General features: G+C 47.4%; 1 protein-coding gene across 1 annotated transcript; it reads right to left on the reverse strand.

Moving 5' to 3' along the window:
- Positions 1 to 834: 834 nt before the first annotated feature.
- On the reverse strand, positions 835 to 3,307 carry LOC139367465 (bone morphogenetic protein 2-like). The gene is made up of 5 exons (XM_071105678.1): positions 2,995 to 3,307; positions 2,718 to 2,857; positions 2,511 to 2,627; positions 2,226 to 2,418; positions 835 to 1,259 (listed from the first exon to the last, which is right to left on the reverse strand). The coding sequence occupies exons 1-5, from the start codon at positions 3,305 to 3,307 to the stop codon at positions 835 to 837; spliced, it is 1,188 nt and encodes a 395-aa protein (XP_070961779.1).
- Between the last annotated feature and the right edge of the window lie 16,503 nt (positions 3,308 to 19,810).

Consider the following 19,810-nt stretch of genomic DNA (forward strand, 5'->3'; position numbering starts at 1 on the left):
TGTTGACTACTTTAAGTACTTTGGGATTTGGTGCTTCCAACTTGCGACCAAGTTGGAAGCACAGCATCGTCTAGAATGTATGCTGTAGCGTTAAGATTTCCCTTCACTGGAACTAAGGGGCCTAGCCCGAACTATGAAAAACAGCTCCAGAACATTATTCCTTCTCCACCAAAATTATAGTGGTCAATATACATTTGGGCAGGTAGCATTCTCCTGGCATCCACCAAACCCAGATTCATCAGTCGGATTACCAGATGCCTGATTCATCACTTTTTTTTTTTTTCTTATTTCTATTTTTATTTTGTTTTTGTTCTACTTTAGTTTATTGTATACTATCATATTTTTTACTACTGATATTGATTACTGCATTTTTGGGAAAAAGCTAGCATGAAAGGCCTTTCACTGTAAGTGTGCACGTGACAATAAAATGTGAAACTTGAAAACGTGTAGTTTACCAATAACAACCTCATCTTGTTGACAACCATGACACTAAAATAGTTTGATAATTCATGCGCTTTGTTAGTATTGCCAGCATTTCTGACAATAGCAATACTTTTTATTCATTTAAAGGGTTTTCTTTCACGGCAATTGCACCACACGGACGCTTCATTTCAGCACCTTGGTCAGCTCCACAGGGACTTCCATTACTGCTTGTGCCCGGCCTCAAAGCGTAATCAAATATCAATATAAACATGTTAAATTGCAACGAGCGATTTTTATTTCTCAAAAATAACGTCCATTTATGCATGAATCACTGGACATACTGTAGTTCAGTCAACATTTCTGAAACTCGTGGGAAATGTTCCCAGAGTGCAGCTGGCAATCGCACTGTAGTCAATGACAGCCACAGCTGACTGCCACCATATCGTCATACTGTTTAAGAACTACGTTTTCCTCGTCGTCAAAATAGAGAAGGCTGATGGACTGTAGTTTGTCAGGCACGCAGCATGGTGTATTCACGTCGTTGGAGAGCTTTAGTGCATGCATGATGGACTGCACAGTGGCATGATTCGTGGCGCGGAGACTCTCTCCGAGTGGGAACGGGCAGGAGCCCTTGCAGTGGTAAGCGTTGTACCCCCGTGGAGAGATGATCCAGCCTGCCCAGCCGATCTCCTCGAAGTCCACAAAGAGGGGGATACGCTGGCAGGACATGGGGCGGCTGCGGTGATAACTTGGGGCTGCGCGCCTCCTTCTGCTCCCGCTGTCTTGACGCAATACCTTCGCAGGATTGTCATGTGCGGTGGCGTGGCTGACATGTCCTACAAAAATGTACATGAGAAATGAATATATCAGTATTTCAATAATTATCGACAGTTAGGTATACAACTGCAAACCTCCACCATTCACATAATATAATTTGATCATTGACAGCCCATTAATATGCTTGTAGAAATGTTCGTACTACATGTTCTATGATGAACAAAGTCCAATTCATGGCCTACAATCAGATAAACGTTTATTTTCAACGTTTAATTCTCCCCGTTTGTATCTTTCAGTCCTGCAAGTAGTCATACTGTTGGCCCATTATTCGATTTAAACATCCCGCCCACCAGGCCTACTTGTTAAACAAAATATATTTCTCTGCGCAATTGTGTTAGTATAAAATAATATAATGTCCCTTTTTTTAACATGAGAAAAAAGAAGGAACTCGCACACTGCTCTTGACAGTATCACTGCTCTTTAATAAGCTTCACGTATCGGCCTCACCGCCTTCGTCAGAGCTTTTTCTCATTTTATTCAACTGTTACCATGCACCTGCAAAAAAAGATAGCTCAGATGTGCGAGGGCCTTTTGAATTTTGAATACATTTTTTTTAACATCCAATATAGCTCAGTATTTGAGTTATTAATTTTATACAGGCATTTTTGATCAAGGCTGTTATTCATGTCGCACCCCAATGTACACCTGGTGCGCCTCAGACGTACTGCCAGGCGTACTGCCAGCTGGAGGAACTACACCGAGTAAACTCTACCGAGGAGCCTATGTCTTAGGACGAGAGAATGATAACTATTCATCAGAAGCAACAGAAACTATATTCATCAACCTTGTTATCCATATTTTTTGTCTGTTTTTACATGAAAAGTAGAAAAATAAAACGTTGAAAAGAGTTCTCTCGATGTATTTTTTGACAACTATGAGTTTGGAGGTCTGAGTGCCTTGTACACGATTCTACTGTTATTCTGTCTGAATATAAAAAAACTGAAATTCTGACCCTGCTAGTTTACCTTGATTTAGTGACTGATTCGTGGTCGAGCCTCTTCCGTCGTCTGAGAATATAACCAGGAAAGCATTCTCCGTAGGTGATTCTCCCTGTCTCTCTGAAGACTGCAGGACTGACTTAATCCATTTCCCTGATGGCAGAGTAGTAACCACCAAAATACTATTATTCTCCTCACTGTTGCGAATCCAGTTGGACACCTTTCATTTGGGAAAACAAATGATGCGATTAAAATGTAGAAAGGGTGATGTTGAAATATGATGTGCAGTGATAAAACGTGAACAGATCGTACTGTTTGTGTGACGTTGAAGACTTCCCATCCCTGAGTGTATAAAGGCAACAGTCTTGACGTGATTAGATTCCCTCTCCAAGGTTTTACTCTGTTGTCCAACACCTCATATAGGTCCACCTGCGCGCGCAAAGCATGCGTTAGGCTAAACAGTACAATAATTATATCGAGTTATCTCAACACACTTAAAAGTATTTATTTCCAACTAACCTTGTAGAAATGGGGTCCATATGCCTGCCCAAGGAAAAGTCGTTGTTTTTGCCTGAACCAGCGAAATTCTGCTTTGATCATTCTCTCATCTCTGGCAAATGAGGACAAATTGAAGAAATGAAACCTTCCACCGGCATGTCCTGCATAAATATATCAAGAATTGTGTTAAAATAAAAAGTCTGAAAGTTTTCCCATTAAGATAATATAAAAAATGTGTACATTATCTTCAAACATGCTTGGTCACAAAAGTTTGTGCGTATTATGCGCTTGGACTCACCTCTGTCCTCGAAGCTCCGCACCACATTGCCCTCTAGTTTCTCCGAGTTCCTGGGGTATCCATTGGAGTCCGCCACTGAGTTGAACAAGTCCAGCATAAACTGAGGTGCCTTTCTATGAGGCACTGAAGAGGTCTCAGGCAAATCCTTCGGATTGAACAATTCGTCCATCTTCTTAGCCGACTTTGTTATATCCAAACGGTTCTCTTTCCAAACAGTTTCTTTGGATTCTTCGTCATAAGAGATAGTGAACATGGACACGGTTCTTAGCGGTAATGTGAGGACTAGCCAGACGAGTAGACCCTGTAATATCATGCTAGCGATAGCCTAATGAGCCCGACTGGTTATGGGTCAGTGGTTCGGCTATCACCGCCTTTGGTAGGAGCAAGCGCCCCTGTCCTGAGGGTGATGGTCGAATGGACCATTTAAAGGTCTACGAATTCATATAGCGGATTTAAATACGGAAGTAGCACCCCCTCAGACAAACAATGAATCATTTGACCTACAAATTGCAGGTTGGCCCAAATAAGAGGGTTACCTTAACTATTCGTCTGATCCAACCTCTCTCCCCTTCACAAAAGATAGATTATTCAATTGTTATAAATCGAATTTTAAATGGTAAACTTAACATGACATTATCGTAAATCACTATGCCTACTGATATGTCAAATACTACCTTAATCTTAACCTGAAGACATCATATGGTTTACATTTTAGTTTTCAAGCATAGATATAAAAAAAACGTTATGCTTAACAAAAAGACCAATGACGCACGTCCTCACATCATGAACTTGAAGACAAACGTTTTTCTTAGTTTATCCTATTTTAAAAAAAATCTATAGTGTGTTATCCGTTATCTGTATGAGGCCAGTTGGTCCCCAAAGGAACGCACACACAAACCTATGACGCAAATGAAAACTGAGGTTTACTTGTTGTTACGGGGAGTTTCCGTCTCTGTTGGGCGTTGTTTATTGAATGACTCACAGGATTAAATGCTAATGAATGGAGGTGTCACCAAATCCAATAATTTGTGTATTCGCATTTTAAATTAATCAGGGATTATCTTCAATCAAGGGTGAGAACTCATTCCTAAAATCGTCTCATTGATCAATGTGGCTTCAATTTATAATGAATTTAATCAAATGATGATCCCCTCATTTGGAGGCAATTACTCGATCACTGTCTTGTTATTTTACGCACGTGAGCCCGATGGCCAGATGACATATCACTGTATGCGAATTTATTACACTGTGAATGTGTCCCTCATTTTACTGTGTGCATATTTTCCATTATACATATCGATTATAATACCGAGGAGCATATTTGCCAGACAACCACACCATGGACATAAAAGCATTTGAACAGCAGTGAAAGTGGACGGTTGTGCATACAGGGGACCCTGCATGTGCGTCATCCACGGCGCAGGGCATATTGGAAGCCCCCTCTGTGGCCAATAAACGCAGTGTGTGAGATCACCTCAAATGTTTGGATTGACCATGTGCGGATTACTGATAAACGTGAAGAGAAGCCATATGACATGGACCGAATCTCACAGGCCTACCACGTTATCCTGCATTGTACTGTATAACAGCGACCTCGTTTCTGCCTTGGTTTTTGGCTGAATGCAGTAGCCTCATGTATACAGCAGATGGCGGCATTGGCCAAAGCATACATTGATACCCACTGCATGTGCCTCTGAGGTAATCATTTTGATGTGGAGCCTCGTTGTGACTAGTACGGAGTGGGCAATCACTTTGAAAGAACATTGCACATTTCCCATCATTAACCAATGGTTAGTGCTATCCTGGATCCTTGGTACGTCCCTACCCTAAACCTTTACCTTAACCATACCTTAAATTTCAACTTCTAAGGGGTGAAGTCAGAGTTCGGACGGATCACGTTAATATGTCTACATTTGACATTTTTGTAATTTAGCAGACGCTCTCTTTGAAGAGGTAGGGTTTTAGATGTTTTCAGAAGCTTCTGTTGTAGAGCATGAACTTGCAGGAGAAGTCACTTATTTTATGTTTGCAGAGAACGACAGGGTGTTGTCCAAAGTCATGCCAAGGTTCTTTGCTCTCTGGAATGGGGACACAGTGGAGTTGTCAACCATGATGGAAAGGTCTTGGAGCGGGCAGGTCTTCCCGATGACGAAGAGCAGCTCCGTCTGGTCGAGGTTGAGCTTGAGGTGGTGGGCCGACATCCAAGCTGAGATATCTGCCATGCAAGCAGAGATGCGTGTCACCACCTGTGTGTCAGAAGAGGGGAAGGAGAAGAAAAGTAGTTGAGTGTCATCTGAAAGCAATGATAGGAGAGACCATGTGAGGATATGACAGAGCCTAGTGACTTGCTTCCTAGAGTTAGAGGCAGAAGCATGACATTTTGAGTGATAGTAAGTGGCTTTAGCCTTGGATACAAAGGAAGAGAAGGTAGAGAGGAGGGAGTGAAAGGATGATAGGTTCTCCTGAAGTTTTTTTTTTCTCAGCTGCCCACAGCCCTGTTCTGTAAGCTCGCAATGAGTCACTCAGCCACGGAGCTTGAGGTGAGGGCCGAGCCAGCCGGGCGTAAGGGGACAGTGCGAGTCATAGGATGTAGAAAGGGAGGAAAGTAAGGACAGAGAGGCATAATCAGGAGAGGGATTTATCTGAAGGGAGTGATGATAGGATAGAAGAGGAGAAAGTAGTGGGAGATAGCGATCAAAGATTGCGACGGCGCATGACCGTCTGGGTAGGGGCTGTGTGATTAGGGTTGGAGGAGAGGGAGGCAGAAACGGAAACAATGCAGTGATCAGAGACCTGGAGAGGGGTTGCAGTGAGATTAGTAGGAGAACAGCCTCTAGTAAAGATGAGGTCAAGCGTATTGACTGTCTTGTGAGTGGGAGGGGACTGGGAAAGGGTGAGAGCAAAAGAGGCAAGGAGGGGAAACAGAGAGTTGGGAACAAATTAATCAAAAGCAGACGTCGGGAGGTTGAAGTTGTCAAGTACGAAGAGCGCTGAGCCGTCGTCAGGAAATGAGCTTATCAAGGTGTCAAGCTCATTGAGAAACTCTCTAGGGACACCTGGTGGGCGATAGAGGACAACAATGTTCAAGCTTGAGTGGACAAGTGACAGTGACAGCATGGAATTCAAATGAGGTGAGAGAGGGAGAGAGAGGGAGAAAATACCAAATCTAAATTTTAGGAGAAAGGAGTAGCCAGCCCTGTGCCTCCACCTCGACAACCAGATGCTCTCGGACGACGAGAGAAAACATAGTCAGATGAAGAGAGAGGAGCTGGAGTAGCAGTGTTCTCTGAGGGGATCCATGTCTCCGTAAGGGCCAAAAGGTCAAGGGACGGAAGGACAGCAGAGGCTGAGATGAACTCTGCATTCTTGACCGCAGATCGGCTGTTTCAAACGCTGCCAGAGTCCAGGAATTCCACATGGGTTGTGTGCGCAGGGGACACTAAATTATAAGGGTTACAGCCAAGTGGGGGGGAGTGTCTGTAAAGCCTACATGGAGAGGAGCAAACAGGTATAGAAAACACACATAGTTGACAAAGCTATAAAATATCAGAAATGAGATAATCAGAAAACAACTAGGTAAGATACTAAAGTGGGAGAGTGGTGTTGGACCTTCCTCTCTTTCCTTCCTCGAATAACTCAGCAGAACTGTCTTTGTTTCGGCAAAAGTCTACGTTTTGCAACGAGACTGCTGCTTACAGCTGCTGCTGAGAAAACTGAAGTAATACTAATTTCCAATTTCTTTGCAAAGGTGAAGAGCCCCACCTTTTTAGCAGATTTTCTGGGGGGGGGGGGGGGGGGGGGGGGGGGGGGCTTGTGTGTTTCGCATGATATTTTGGCATTAATACATACCACATATCAGTTTGAAAACAGCATCTAAAATATATTTATCATTGAATTAATAAAGGTGCATACAAATATGGTCTCTTTTTGGTTTTCTCGAGTAAGGCAGCTCCAAAATGCAGGTGCTTCAGCCTAGCTCAGTGCTTTCTGTGGTGGTGCGGCAAGCCAGCAGAAAACACGGAGCGTAGCGCCAAGATTTGCTCAGTGTTCTGTCACTCATGGGGACACTCCGTCACCACCAAGTCTGAGGCTAGAGCTCGGAAATTCTAGCCCCTTTGGTGCTGTCATGGAGTTACATTAGGAGTGCCCATCCAAGAAGGCTCAAGGTCATTAGCCACAGATAAAAGGTCGTCAAATCACGTTATATGTACAGTAGCTTTGATTGGACTGATCATCTCAACATCATACTTTCAAAATATTATCTAGCAGTCATCATCATGAAACCAGTCGATAATCTACTGTCAAATCCTTTTTAATCCTTGTCATATTGTCACGAACCGGCTCAAAGCCCGTAACAAAAAGGGAGACAACGTGGAGATAAGGAATAACAAAAAAAGATCTATTAACGGAAGTAATCTATATACAATAAACAATGGTGTGTGTATTCAGTAATCAGTAGTGTAAGTGAGTGGTTGTGTGTATAGATGTGATAATGAGGAGTGTTGAAAGATGCCAAAGCAAGCACCCAAAGCAAGTAAACAAAATGTCCACAAAAATGCCACAACCAAAATCTAACAGTGTGTCTGCATGGAGAGAGTCTCCTCAATGAATGGGGAAGAGGTGTATTTATCCTGGGACACACCCGGGCCCAGGTGTGTCCCGACATCCTAATAAGGAAAACAAGAGCAAAGAGAAAGAATTCGGCAGACAGAGTGGGAGGGTCGTCACAATATGAAGAGAAATAATGAAGAGAAATCATAGATAAAACATATCCGTGCCCATTGGCCTTTGGACATAAACATTACACAACACAGTTGGAAATCGCGAAATTTAACAATGAGTGGTTGGCAAGGAATCTGTGACAGTGGCTAACTGCAAGCATACAGTATATTGAAGACTTGAGCGAAAGGCAGGAACACGGTGTGTCAGAAAGCAGACAGAAGTGGAAAGGGCTTGTCGTTTTTTACAGGGCTACTGAGACAGACAGTTACTCTCCTCACTCCTGTCTGACTTTAGCAGCAGACTCTGGGACAGCCATGGAGATTAGCCTTGCCGCCTAATATGGCAATGTTTAAGATTTAAGATTGGGACCAGCCACTGACACTTTTATATGATAAAGATGAAGCATATGTATTACGTCTAAACAGCCTGGAAAGAGAAAAGAGGGGAGACAGTGAAATGATTGGCTGAGAGTGAGAAAGTATGCACCTAGTTTCTCCATTTCAGGAGAGCCCAGTAGTAACCCTTATAACCCTGTTAAACCTTGTCCAACTATTTCTAATTGAAGTGGACAAATGTGGACAGTCAGGACTCAGGAGAGCCTTCTAAACATGTTGTGGCTGTCTCGTCTTCCCTCCCTGCTTCGCCTTCCCTCCCTGTCTCATCTTCCCTCCCTGTCTCGTCTTCCCTCCCTGCCTCGCCTTCCCTCCCTGTCTCGTCTTCCCTCCCTGCCTCATCTTCCCTCTCTGTCTCGACTTCCCTCCCTGCCTCGCCTTCCCTCCCTGTCTCATCTTCCCCCTCTGTCCCTTCTTCCCTCCCTGTCTCGTCTTCCCTCCCTGCCTCGCCTTCCCTCCCTGCCTCATCTTCCCTCTCTGTCTCGTCTTCCCTCCCTGCCTCGCCTTCCCTCCCGGTCTCGTCTTCCCTCCCCGTCTCGTCTTCCCTCCCTGTCTCGTCTTCCCTCCCTGCCTCGCCTTCCCTCCCGGTCTTGTCTTCCCTCCCTGTCTCGCCTTCCCTCCCTGCCTCGCCTTCCCTCCCTGCCTCGCCTTCCCTCCCTGTCTCGTCTTCCCTCCCTGTCTCATCTTCCCTCCCTGGCTCGCCTTCCCTCCCTGTCTCATCTTCCCTCTCTGTCCCGTCTTCCCTTCCTGTCTCATCTTCCTTCCCTTCCTCGCCTTCCCTCCCTGTCTCATCTTCCCTCTCTGTCTCATCTTCCCTTCCTGTCTTCTCTCCCCTCCCTGTCTCCAATTCCCTCCCTCCCTGTCTCCTCTCCCCTCCCTGTCTCCTCTTCCCTCTGCATCTCAGTCTGTCTTCCCTTCCTGTCTCGTCTTCCCTCACTGTCCTGTCTTCCCTCCCTGCCTCGCCTTCCCTCCCTGTCTCGTCTTCCCTCCCTGTCTTGTCTTCCCTCCCTGCCTCACTTTCCCTCCCTGTCTCGTCTTCCCTCCCTGCCTCGCCTTCCCTCCCTGTCTCGTCTTTCCTCCCTGTCTTGTCTTCCCTCCCTGCTTCACTTTCCCTCCCTGTCTCGTCTTCCCTCCCTGCCTCGCCTTCCCTCCCTGTCTCGTCTTCCCTCGCTGCCTCGCCTTCCCTCCCTGCCTCGCCTTCCCACCCTGTTTTCCCTCCCTGCCTCGACCTTCCCTCCCAGTCACGTCTTCCCTCCCTGTCTCGTCTTTCTTCCCTGCCTCGCCTTCCCTCCCTGTCTCGTCTACCCTCCCTGCCTCGCCTTCCTTCCCTGTCTCGTCTTCCCTCGCTGCCTCGCCTTCCCACCCTGTTTTCCCTCCCTGCCTCGACCTTCCCTCCCAGTCACGTCTTCCCTCCCTGTCTCGTCTTTCTTCCCTGCCTCGCCTTCCCTCCCTGTCTCGTCTACCCTCCCTGCCTCGCCTTCCCTCCCTGTCTCGTCTTCCCTCCCTGCCTCGCCTTCCCTCCCTGCCTCGCCTTCCCTCCCTGTCTTCCCTCCCTGCCTCACCTTCCCTCCCTGTCTTTCCTCCCTGTCTCGTCTTTCCTCCCTGTCTCTCCTTCCCTCCCTGTCTCGTCTTTCCTCCCTGTGTTGTCTTCCCTCCCTGCCTCACTTTCCCTCCGTGTCTCGTCTTCCCTCCCTGCCTCGCCTTCCCTCCCTGTCTCGTCTTCCCTCCCTGCCTCGCATTCCCTCCCTGCCTCACCTTCCCTCCCTGTCTTCCCTTCCTGCCTCGCCTTCCCTCCCGGTCTCGCCTTCCCTCCCTGTCTCGTCTTCCCTCCCTGTCTCATCTTCCCTCCCTGCCTCGCCTTCCCTCCCTGTCTCATCTTCCCTCTCTGTCCCGTCTTCCCTTCCTGTCTCGTCTTCCCTCGCTGCCTCGCCTTCCCTCCCTGCCTCGCCTTCCCACCCTGTCTTCCCTCCCTGCCTCGACCTTCCCTCCCAGTCACGTCTTCCCTCCCTGTCTCGTCTTTCCTCCCTGCCTCGCCTTCCCTCCCTGTCTCGTCTACCCTCCCTGCCTCGCCTTCCCTCCCTGTCTCGTCTTCCCTCCCTGCCTCGCCTTCCCTTCCTGTCTTCTCTCCCCTCCCTGTCTCCAATTCCCTCCCTGTCTCATCTTCCCTCCCTGCCTCGTCTTCCCTCCATGTCTCCTCTTCCCCCCTGTCCCCTCTTCCCTTTGCATCTCAGTCTGTCTTCCCTACCTGTCTCTTCTTCCCTCCCTGCCTCGCCTTCCCTCCCTGTCTCATCTTCCCTCTCTGTCTCGTCTTCCCTCCAGGTCTCGTCTTTCCTCCCTGTCTCCTCTTCCCTCCCTGTCTTGTCTTCCCTCCCTCCCTGTCTCCTCTCCCCTCCCTGTCTCCTCTTCCCTCTGCATCTCAGTCTGTCTTCCCTTCCTGTCTCGTCTTCCCTCACTGTCCTGTCTTCCCTCCCTGCCTCGCCTTCCCTCCCTGTCTCGTCTTCCCTCCCTGTCTTGTCTTCCCCCCCTGCCTCACTTTCCCTCCCTGTCTCGTCTTCCCTCCCTGCCTCGCCTTCCCTCCCTGTCTCGTCTTTCCTCCCTGTCTTGTCTTCCCTCCCTGCTTCACTTTCCCTCCCTGTCTCGTCTTCCCTCCCTGCCTCGCCTTCCCTCCCTGTCTCGTCTTCCCTCGCTGCCTCGCCTTCCCTCCCTGCCTCGCCTTCCCACCCTGTTTTCCCTCCCTGCCTCGACCTTCCCTCCCAGTCACGTCTTCCCTCCCTGTCTCATCTTTCTTCCCTGCCTCGCCTTCCCTCCCTGTCTCGTCTACCCTCCCTGCCTCGCCTTCCCTCCCTGTCTCGTCTTCCTTCCCTGTCTCGTCTTTCCTCGCTGCCTCGTCCTCCCTGCCTCGTCTTCCCTCCCGGTCTCGCCTTCCCTCCCTGTCTCGCCTTCCCTCCCTGCCTCGGCTTCCCTCCCTGCCTCGCCTTCCCTCCCTGTCTTCCCTCCCTGTCTCGTCTTCCTTCCCTGTCTCGTCTTTCCTCAATGCCTCGTCTTCCCTCCCTGTCTCGTCTTCCCTCCCTGCCTCGCCTTCCCTCCCTGTCTCGTCTTTCCTCCCTGTCTTGTCTTCCCTCCCTGCCTCAATTTCCCTCCCTGTCTCGTCTTCCCTCCCTGCCTCGCCTTCCCTCCCTGTCTCGTCTTCCCTCCCTGCCTCGCCTTCCCTCCCGGTCTAGTCTTCCCTCCCTGTCTCATCTTCCCTCCCTGCCTCGTCTTCCCTTCCTGCCTCCTCTTCCCTCCCTGTCTCGTCTTCTCTCCCCGTCTCCTCTTCCGTTCCTGTCTCCTTTTCCCTCACTGTCTCATCTTCCCTCCCTGCCTCGTTTCCCCTCCCTGCCTCGTCTTCCCTTCCTGTCTCCTCTTCCCCCCTGTCTCCTCTTCCCTCTGCATTTCAGTCTGTCTTCCCTCCCTGCTTCGTCTTCCCTTCCTGTCTCCTTTTCCCTCACTGTCTCATCTTCCCTTCCTGTCTCTTCTTCCCTCCCTGTCTCCTCTTCCCTTCCTGTCTCCTCTTCCCCCCTGTCTCCTCTTCCCTCTGCATCTCAGTCTGTCTTCCCTCCCTGCTTCGTCTTCCCTTCCTGTCTCCTTTTCCCTCACTGTCTCATCTTCCCTTCCTGTCTCTTCTTCCCTCCCTGTCTCCTCTTCCCTTCCTGTCTCCTCTTCCCTCCCCGTCTCAGTCTGTCTTCCCTACCCGTCTGTCTGTCTGTCTGTCTGTCTGTCTGTCTGTCTGTCTGTCTGTCTGTCTTCCCTCCCTGTCTCAGTTTGTCTTCCCTCCTCGTCTCAGTCTCTCTCCCCTCCCTGTCTCAGTCTGTCTTCCCTGCCCGTCTCAGTCTCTCTTTCCTCCCCTTCTCAGTCTCTCTACCTCCATGCTTTGACTAGCTCCTCTGCTTTTTGGCAGCCCATCTGCTCCAGTGGGTCTGAGCCATCTTTCAACACCTCATCCCTGGCACAGGAGCAGCTGGGCCCCTGGGTGGAGTGTGGGGCTGGTTGTGTGTTTGTTCGTTAGAGGGGGTACACTCCACACACACACACACACACACACACTTGCTGCTGCCCCGTCCGGTCACTAATAGACACGTTGGCACATGGTAAACAAACAGCCCTAAGCGGTGCTGACAGAGCAGTGCTGGGCCTCTGCCAGGCTGAGCGGGTGGCGAGTCCGGTAAGGCCCCTCCCTACTTCCCTCGGAGGCATATGCTCACTGCTGCTTCTATAGGACACCACTCACATCTCACATCTCACCATTCACTAGAGCCAGCACTGCCATGTCAAAGATACATGGTCCTTATTTATTGACTGTTGGTGAACTGCGGAAGGATGATGCTGAGGGAGAGGGACTATTTTAGCTGTCTGTCTTTGCTGAGGGTTTGCTGTTGTGTATGACACTTCTTCAACCTTCTACACTGGCCTCCTTGTACTCAGCCATGCTGGGTGTCGAGGAGGATTCTTGTTAGTCCTAACACGTGTCTGGCACTGTGTCCTCTCCTCCCTCACTACCTCCAGGTCCTGATTCTCCTCATGCACAGCCCGGGCCCAATGGACATTTCCAGCCGCCAGTGTGGACGAAGGCCGGCTGACGTCTGTCATTCACGTGCTGTCATATTGTAAGTTCAACGGACGCCTGCACACGCACGCACGCACACACACACACACACACACACACACACACACACACACACACACACACACACACACACACACACACACACACACACACACACACACACACACACACACAGTTATATTACATGTGCATAAATACTTATTTAATGCCTAAACGGGGACAGGCAGCCCAGACAGAGAAGGAGAGCTGTAAGAGCCTTATCTTGCATGGACAGACTTCCAGCAGGAGCATTAGCGTGGTACTCACCGCAGCCTAAGCATGAATATCACAGGACATCAGCTTCAATGGATATGATGAGTGCTGTTCCTGGATATGTTACTTTTGACTGTAGCATGACTGAAATACATGACAAATGAGGAGTTTTAGAAGAAGGAAGCCGGGCCAGTAAGAAGGGGGATAGGAGTGAGAGAGATACAAAAGAGTGTAAGAGAGATGTCGAAAATTACTTTTTTTTCTCTCATAATCTTAGTGCTGGAAGATCCTCAAAAACGTACATCCTCTTCTTCACCAATAGAGTATTACTCGCGTGCTTATTAGACATCGAAGCCAGTGAGAGGTCACCTGCTAAGTGAACACACTTCCTAGGACCTTCACCAGCGTTTTAAACCTGGGACGAGAAGGAGAGAGGGGGGTGTGTTGGTGTGTGCAATTGCTCCTCTGTACAGCTTCCAGCCCCTTAACTAGCCCAGCTTCTACGCAAACACACAACCGCAGTATCAGATACAACTCAATAATATTTATCACATCCGTTTTCGGATCCCCCTCTCTGCCTCAGAGAAACGAGCAGGACAGCCAGTGTAATGATCTTTGGGTTGGATCCAGGCCTTTGCGTGTCAGGGAGGCTTTCGATTCCCTATGTGGTTCCTCACAATGAAAATACTTTGATTGTCTGTTAAGAAGTCTCACTTGATTTTTCATTGGTTCAGCAGATAAAACAGTACCTGAACCTGTTTAACTTTTTGTTCCAATTTCTCAAACTTCTGAGTAGCCTCCTCACCTCTTGACCATTCAGAGGGCTAGACGCTACATCATATGGGAAGTTGTTGCGGGTTTAGGTGATATTCCCGATTGCCGAAATGTGCAGTGTTATTTTTTTCTACTGTGTTATTATTTTGTCAATATCAGCAGTAGAGGGGAGTTATTATATTTTCCTGTTTCTAATTACATTGGTAATTACTCTAGCCAGCCAACAGCAGCCGCTGCCCAGTACACTGAGTGGAGGACCGTGAGAGTGTGTGCATGTGCATATGTGTGTGTGTGCGTGCAAGTGGGTGTGTGAATGTGCATTTGTGCATGGTGTGTGTGTGTGCACGTGAGAGTGCCTGTGTGTGTGTGTGTGTGTGTGTGTGTGTGTGTGTGTGTGTGTGTGTGTGTGTGTGTGTGTGTGTGTGTGTGTACAAGGACAACCGGTCTAGTCTATAGGCCTGTGTGCCAGGGGGTTCAAGCTGGTGCCAGTGCTGGAACAGAGGGTTTAGAAGGGGAAGAAGGGTGGCAGGGTGATGGAGGGGTGGAGCAGTGGGCAGACAGGGTACAGGCCACTGGAGTGCCAACATCCACAGAGCACTGTGGCTCTAGGTCTTCAGCACTGCAGTGATGTGGATTAAAGAAGACTTGGGCAAATATACTGAAGGAGCCTCATTATTCTCTCTGTGTCCACTGGCTCCATTGGCTTTAGGCCTTCAGACATATGTAATGGTTAGCTGGTTATGTTGGCTTGTTTTTATTTACTGTAGGCATAGGCACATACGTACAATACTGACTAGTGTGTGTGTGTGTTTCAGCTGGCACTCGATGCATTTACCTATTATCCAAAGGTCCCTCAACTACAAGCTATCTGACATGCATCTCTTACTCCTTTTGTGAGACTTTTAAATGGCTGTTTACATAAACCGGTCAGAAGTTTGAATGAAGTATCGTTCAAATGGTGCGAGGAGAGCCTTTGTGGAGAATTTGGAACTTTGCCTATCTGACCGTTCATTTCTTTCTTTCATTATGTTTATTTTCTCTTTGCTTCTAACACTACAATTTTCTATTTTCTTTCTTTCAACAAACGCAATGGTTGGAAACGGAAGTATGTATGAAGGTGGAGTGGGAAATAGAGGGGTTAAACTACAGAAGAAGAGGTGCATCAGAGAGGGATCTCTACAGTATGCATGCCAATGGGCTGTGTAAGATATAACATAGTCAGACAGGGGTATAGGAGAGAGACAGCGGACCCCCCTCCCCTCCATAATGACATCAGCATCTGTTGACCAATGGCCATGCATCTCCCCTGAGTCCCCCAGTATTCCCCAACTGGGTTCGTCGCTCACGGCCTGGGGGGGGGGGGGGGGGGGGGGGGGGGGTCACTGCATATGGAAGACATACACCATAAACCTCAATTTCTCATCCCATCCCAGTGGTGTGGACAGCAGCCTTGTGTTCTGTTCTCTTGGACCCTCATCAAGCTCTCCCACCTGCGGATGGGATGTGAAGAGAAGAAAGAGTCAGAGTCAATCATTGTACATCCGTGGCCTGCTGCTTCGTGTGCCTTTTGAGAGAGAGAGAGAGCGCTGGGTTGTGCTTGGGCTGGTTATAGTTATGCTGCATTTGGAGTGGCCAAGTGTTTGGGGCTGAATGGGTTGAGTGTTGTACAGGTAGGACATGATTGTCTGAAGGGTGGATTTGTAATTTCCTGCCAAGTGGAGCAGTGATTTTCTCTAGCGTTGCCTCTCTTCTCCCTGCTGGCAGCCTCCCCTTTGTCTCTGCCCCCCCCTCAAATGAAACATGGATATTTTTCCAACTGCAGACAAAGGCAATAATTCCAAAAGGCAAATAAAAAAATCATGAACCAGGCCTTTTTTTTCTCTCTTCGCTCCAGCGGATTGCGGTTTGCTATAAATCCCATGAAACATCTGAGACAGACCCTATTTTAAATAAGCCCACGCAGAGAGAGAGAGATCGCTTCAGGCTGGAGAAACAGGCCATGAATGGCCCTGGGCTAGTACTACCAACTACCTCATATGGAGGATTTATAAAGTGTTTACATAAAGTGTGCTAACACTGGCCTAATTGAGAGGAAGATCTTGAGTTTCATACCACAGAACTTGCTTAAGGGCAAGCCGATAACAGCTAGGTTAACTGCAATTAGGCTTTATTAATGATCCAAAAACTCTCTCTATGTTTCCCCCCACCAGAACATACCTGTACTTGCCGCCAAAACTGATGCTGGCTGGATCTCGACTATCTTCGCTGTACCTTAAAAAAACACGGAGTGAAAAACAATCCTGTTTATTTGCTTCCATAGTAACGTCTGAGAGGCCACAGTGTTCTATGAAAGCTAATATAAAGTCAAGTAGCCTGCCTTTCCCTAGGGCAGTTTGGAGAAGGCCGGGCCCTGATACTTGTGATTACCTAAAAACAAACAGTAGTTGTAATTTGACAGGTGAGGAAGGCTTCGCCGGCTAACGCAGGGCCAAAAGCAACAGAGAACCTGATCTCAACACAACATTACCACAGCGTATAGCTCACAACAAGCCTGTAAGGGGAGAGGTCACCGAGGGACCACAGAGAGGGGCTCTAGCCATGCACCATAATTAGCTAGCTAGCTAACCAACAATTGTAACAACATATTTGAGAGACAACAAGTGCTCATAGTGCAAATGTATTTATGTGTTCGATAAACATTTGGAGACAAAATATAGTTTACATGTCGTTAACAGTCTAAGCCAACCCTGTCTGTTTTGTCCCATAATTGCACATGCATCAGTTTTGTTGCTAAAAAAAACAACACTGTTGCAGTTCTTGACACATTCAAATCAGTGCTCCTGACACCGACCTCCATACCCCGTTCAAAGGCACAATCCTTTGTCTTGCCCGTTCACCCTCTGAATGGCACACACACAATCCATGTCTAAATTGTCTCAAGCCTTAAAAATGATTCTTTAAACTGTCTCCTCCCCTTCATCTACACTGATTGAAGTGGGTTTAACAAGTGACATCAATAAGGGATCATATCCTTCACCTGGATTCACCTGGTCAGTCTATGTCATGGAAATGTTTTGTACAGTCAGTGTATACTGTACTCTGGGTCACCCCATACACAAGCTCATATCTGTCACCATCCACTTAGGGTGGACCGCCCATTTCTCACTGAGCTGGATAATCTTGAGGCTTTTACATCGATCTGTAATGGCCCTTGAGAACTTAAGATAAAACAATTGCTACCAGTATATCACGTGAAACTAAGTCTCTTTCTCATAAAGGTTATCCCAGTAGGCTTTAACCATGAAACAGGCTTGTATTTGACCAGTTTTCATCAGCTCTATTTCTGTCTTCCTTGTCTGTTTCTCCCACATGAGAACATTTGCCAGGACAGATATGCCAAAATCAGCAAAGCCCCAACGCTTGTAGTATTATCTGCTTGTTTAATACTAATGGCCGTCTAATAGTACGTTTGACAGAGTGAAAGAGAGAAGGAAAGATCCATCGGTTTGTTTGTCTTTCCCTCCGATCTTCCATGTGTAGGTCTGTCTGCTCAAATCAAATCAAAGTTTATTTGTCACATGCGCTGAATACAACAGGTGTAGTAGACCTTACAGTGAAATGCTTACTTACAGGCTCTAACCAACAGTGCAAAAAAGGTATTAGGTGAATAATAGGTAGGTAAATAAATAAAACAACAGTAAAAAGACAGACTATATACAGTAGCGAGGCTATAAAAGTAGCGAGGCTACATACAGACACCGGTTAGTCAGGTTGATTGAGGTAGTATGTACGTGTAGATATGGTTAAAGTGACTATGCATATATGATGAACAGAGAGTAGCAGTAGCGTAAAAGAGGGGTTGGTGGGTGGTGGGTGGGACACAATTCAGATTGCCCGGTTAGCCAATGTGCGGGATCACTGTTTGGTCGGACAAATTGAGGTAGTATGTACATGAATGTATAGTTAAAGTGACTATGCATATATGATGAACAGAGAGTAGCAGTAGCGTAAAAGAGGGGTGGGTGGCGGGACACAATGCAGATAGCCCAGTTAGCCAATGTGTGGGATCACTGTTTGGTCGGACAAATTGAGGTAGTATGTACATGAATGTATAGTTAAAGTGACTATGCATATATGATAAACAGAGAGTAGCAACAGCGTAAAATAGGGGTTTGGGGGGGGGCACACAATGCAAATAGTCCGGTTAGCCATTTGATTACCTGTTCAGGAGTCTTATGGCTTGGGGGTAAAAACTGTTGAGAAGCCTTTTTGTACTAGACTTCGCACTCCGGTACCGCTTGCCATGCAGTTGTAGAGAGAACAGTCTATGACTGGGGTGGCTGGGGTGTTTGACCATTTTTAGGGCCTTCCTCTGACCCCGCCTGGTGTAGAGGTTCTGGATGGCAGGCAGCTTAGCCCTAGTGATGTACTGGGCCGTATGCACTACCCTCTGTAGTGCCTTGCGGTCAGAGGCCGAGCAGTTGCCGTACCAGGCAGTGATGCAACCGGTCAGGATGCTCTCAATGTTGCAGCTGTAGAACCGTTTGTACTGAATGAACACTTATTTTAACTTAATATAATACATCAATAAAATCTATTTAGCCTCAAGTAAATAATGAAACATGTTCAATTTGGTTTAAATAATGCAAAAACGAAGTGTTGGAGAAGAAAGTAAAAGTGCAATACATGCTATGTAAGAAAGCTAACGTTTAAGTTCCTTGCTCAGAACATGAGAACATATGAAAGCTGGTGGTTCCTTTTAACATGAGTCTTCAATATTCTCAGGTAAGAAGTTCTAGGTTGTAGTTATTATAGGAATTATAGGACTATTATAGGACTATATACCATTTGTATTTCATTAACCTTTGACTATTGGATGTTCTTATGGGCACTTTAGTATTGCCAGTGTAACAGTATAGCTTCCGTCCCTCTCCTCTCTCCTACCTGGGCTCGAACCAGCAACACAACGACAACAGCCACCATCGAAGCAGCGTTACCCATGCAGAGCAAGGGGAACAACTACTAGAAGGCTCAGAGGGAGTGACGATTGAAACGCTATTAGCGCGCGCTAACTAGCTAGCCATTTCACTTCGGTTACACCAGCCTCATCTCGGGAGTTGATAGGCTTGAAGTCATAAACAGCACAATGCTTGACCAACAAAGAGAAGAGCAGCTGGCAAAACGCACAAAAGTGCTGTTTGAATGAATGTTTACGTGCCTGCTTCTGCCTACCACCGCTCAGTCAGATACTTGTATGCTTGTATGTTCAGTCAGATTATATGCAACGCAGGACACGCTAGATAATATCTAGTAATATCATCAACCATGTGTAGTTAACTAGTAATTATGATTGATTGTTTTTTATAAGATAAGTTCAATGCTAGCTAGCAACTTACCTTGGCTTACTGTATTTGCGTAACAGGCCGTCTCCTTGTGGAGTGCAACGAGAGAGAGGCAGGTCGGTATTGCATTGGACTAGTTAACTGTAAGGTTGCAAGATTGGATCCCCCGAGCTGACAAGGTGAAAATCTGTCGTTCTGCCCCTGAACGAGGCAGTTAACCCACCGTTCCTAGGCCGACATTGAAAATAAGAATGTGTTCTTAACTGACTTGCCTAGTTAAATAAAGGTATAAAAAAATATGATTTAAAAAAAAAAAACGGCGCCCAAAAATACAGATTTACGATTGTTATGAAAACTTGAAATCGTCCCTAATTAATCTTCCATTGCGATTAATCGGTCGACCTCTAGTTTGGACCGTTCTAGTTTGTTGCTGATGTGGACCCCAAGGAATTTGAAGCTCTCAACCTGCTCCACTACAGCCCCGTCGATGAGAATGGGGGCGTGCTCGGTCCTCCTTTTCCTGTAGTCCACAATCATCTCCTTAGTCTTGGTTACGTTGAGGGATAGGTTGTTATTCTAGCACCACCCGGCCAGGTCTCTGACTTCCTCCCTATAGGCTGTCTCGTCGATCAGGCCTACCGCTGTTGTTCTTAATGATGGTGTTGGGGGTGAAGTCTATCCGTACCTGTCACCAGTCCTGTGAATCAGCCTCAAAATAAACACATTGTCCC

This window comes from Oncorhynchus clarkii, chromosome 16 (genome assembly GCF_045791955.1).
Source record: "Oncorhynchus clarkii lewisi isolate Uvic-CL-2024 chromosome 16, UVic_Ocla_1.0, whole genome shotgun sequence".
In the NCBI taxonomy this organism is placed as follows: domain Eukaryota; kingdom Metazoa; phylum Chordata; class Actinopteri; order Salmoniformes; family Salmonidae; genus Oncorhynchus; species Oncorhynchus clarkii.

Excerpts from the sequence above, each read along its gene's own strand:
- LOC139367465 (XM_071105678.1), bottom strand. The coding sequence starts at position 3,307 with ATGATATTACAGGGTCTACTCGTCTGGCTAGTCCTCACATTACCGCTA. Across the intron at positions 2,628-2,717 it reads ATGGACCCCATTTCTACAAG|GTGGACCTATATGAGGTGTT; the intron begins GTTAGTTGGAAA and ends TTGCGCGCGCAG. Across the intron at positions 2,419-2,510 it reads TCTTCAACGTCACACAAACA|GTGTCCAACTGGATTCGCAA; the intron begins GTACGATCTGTT and ends CCCAAATGAAAG.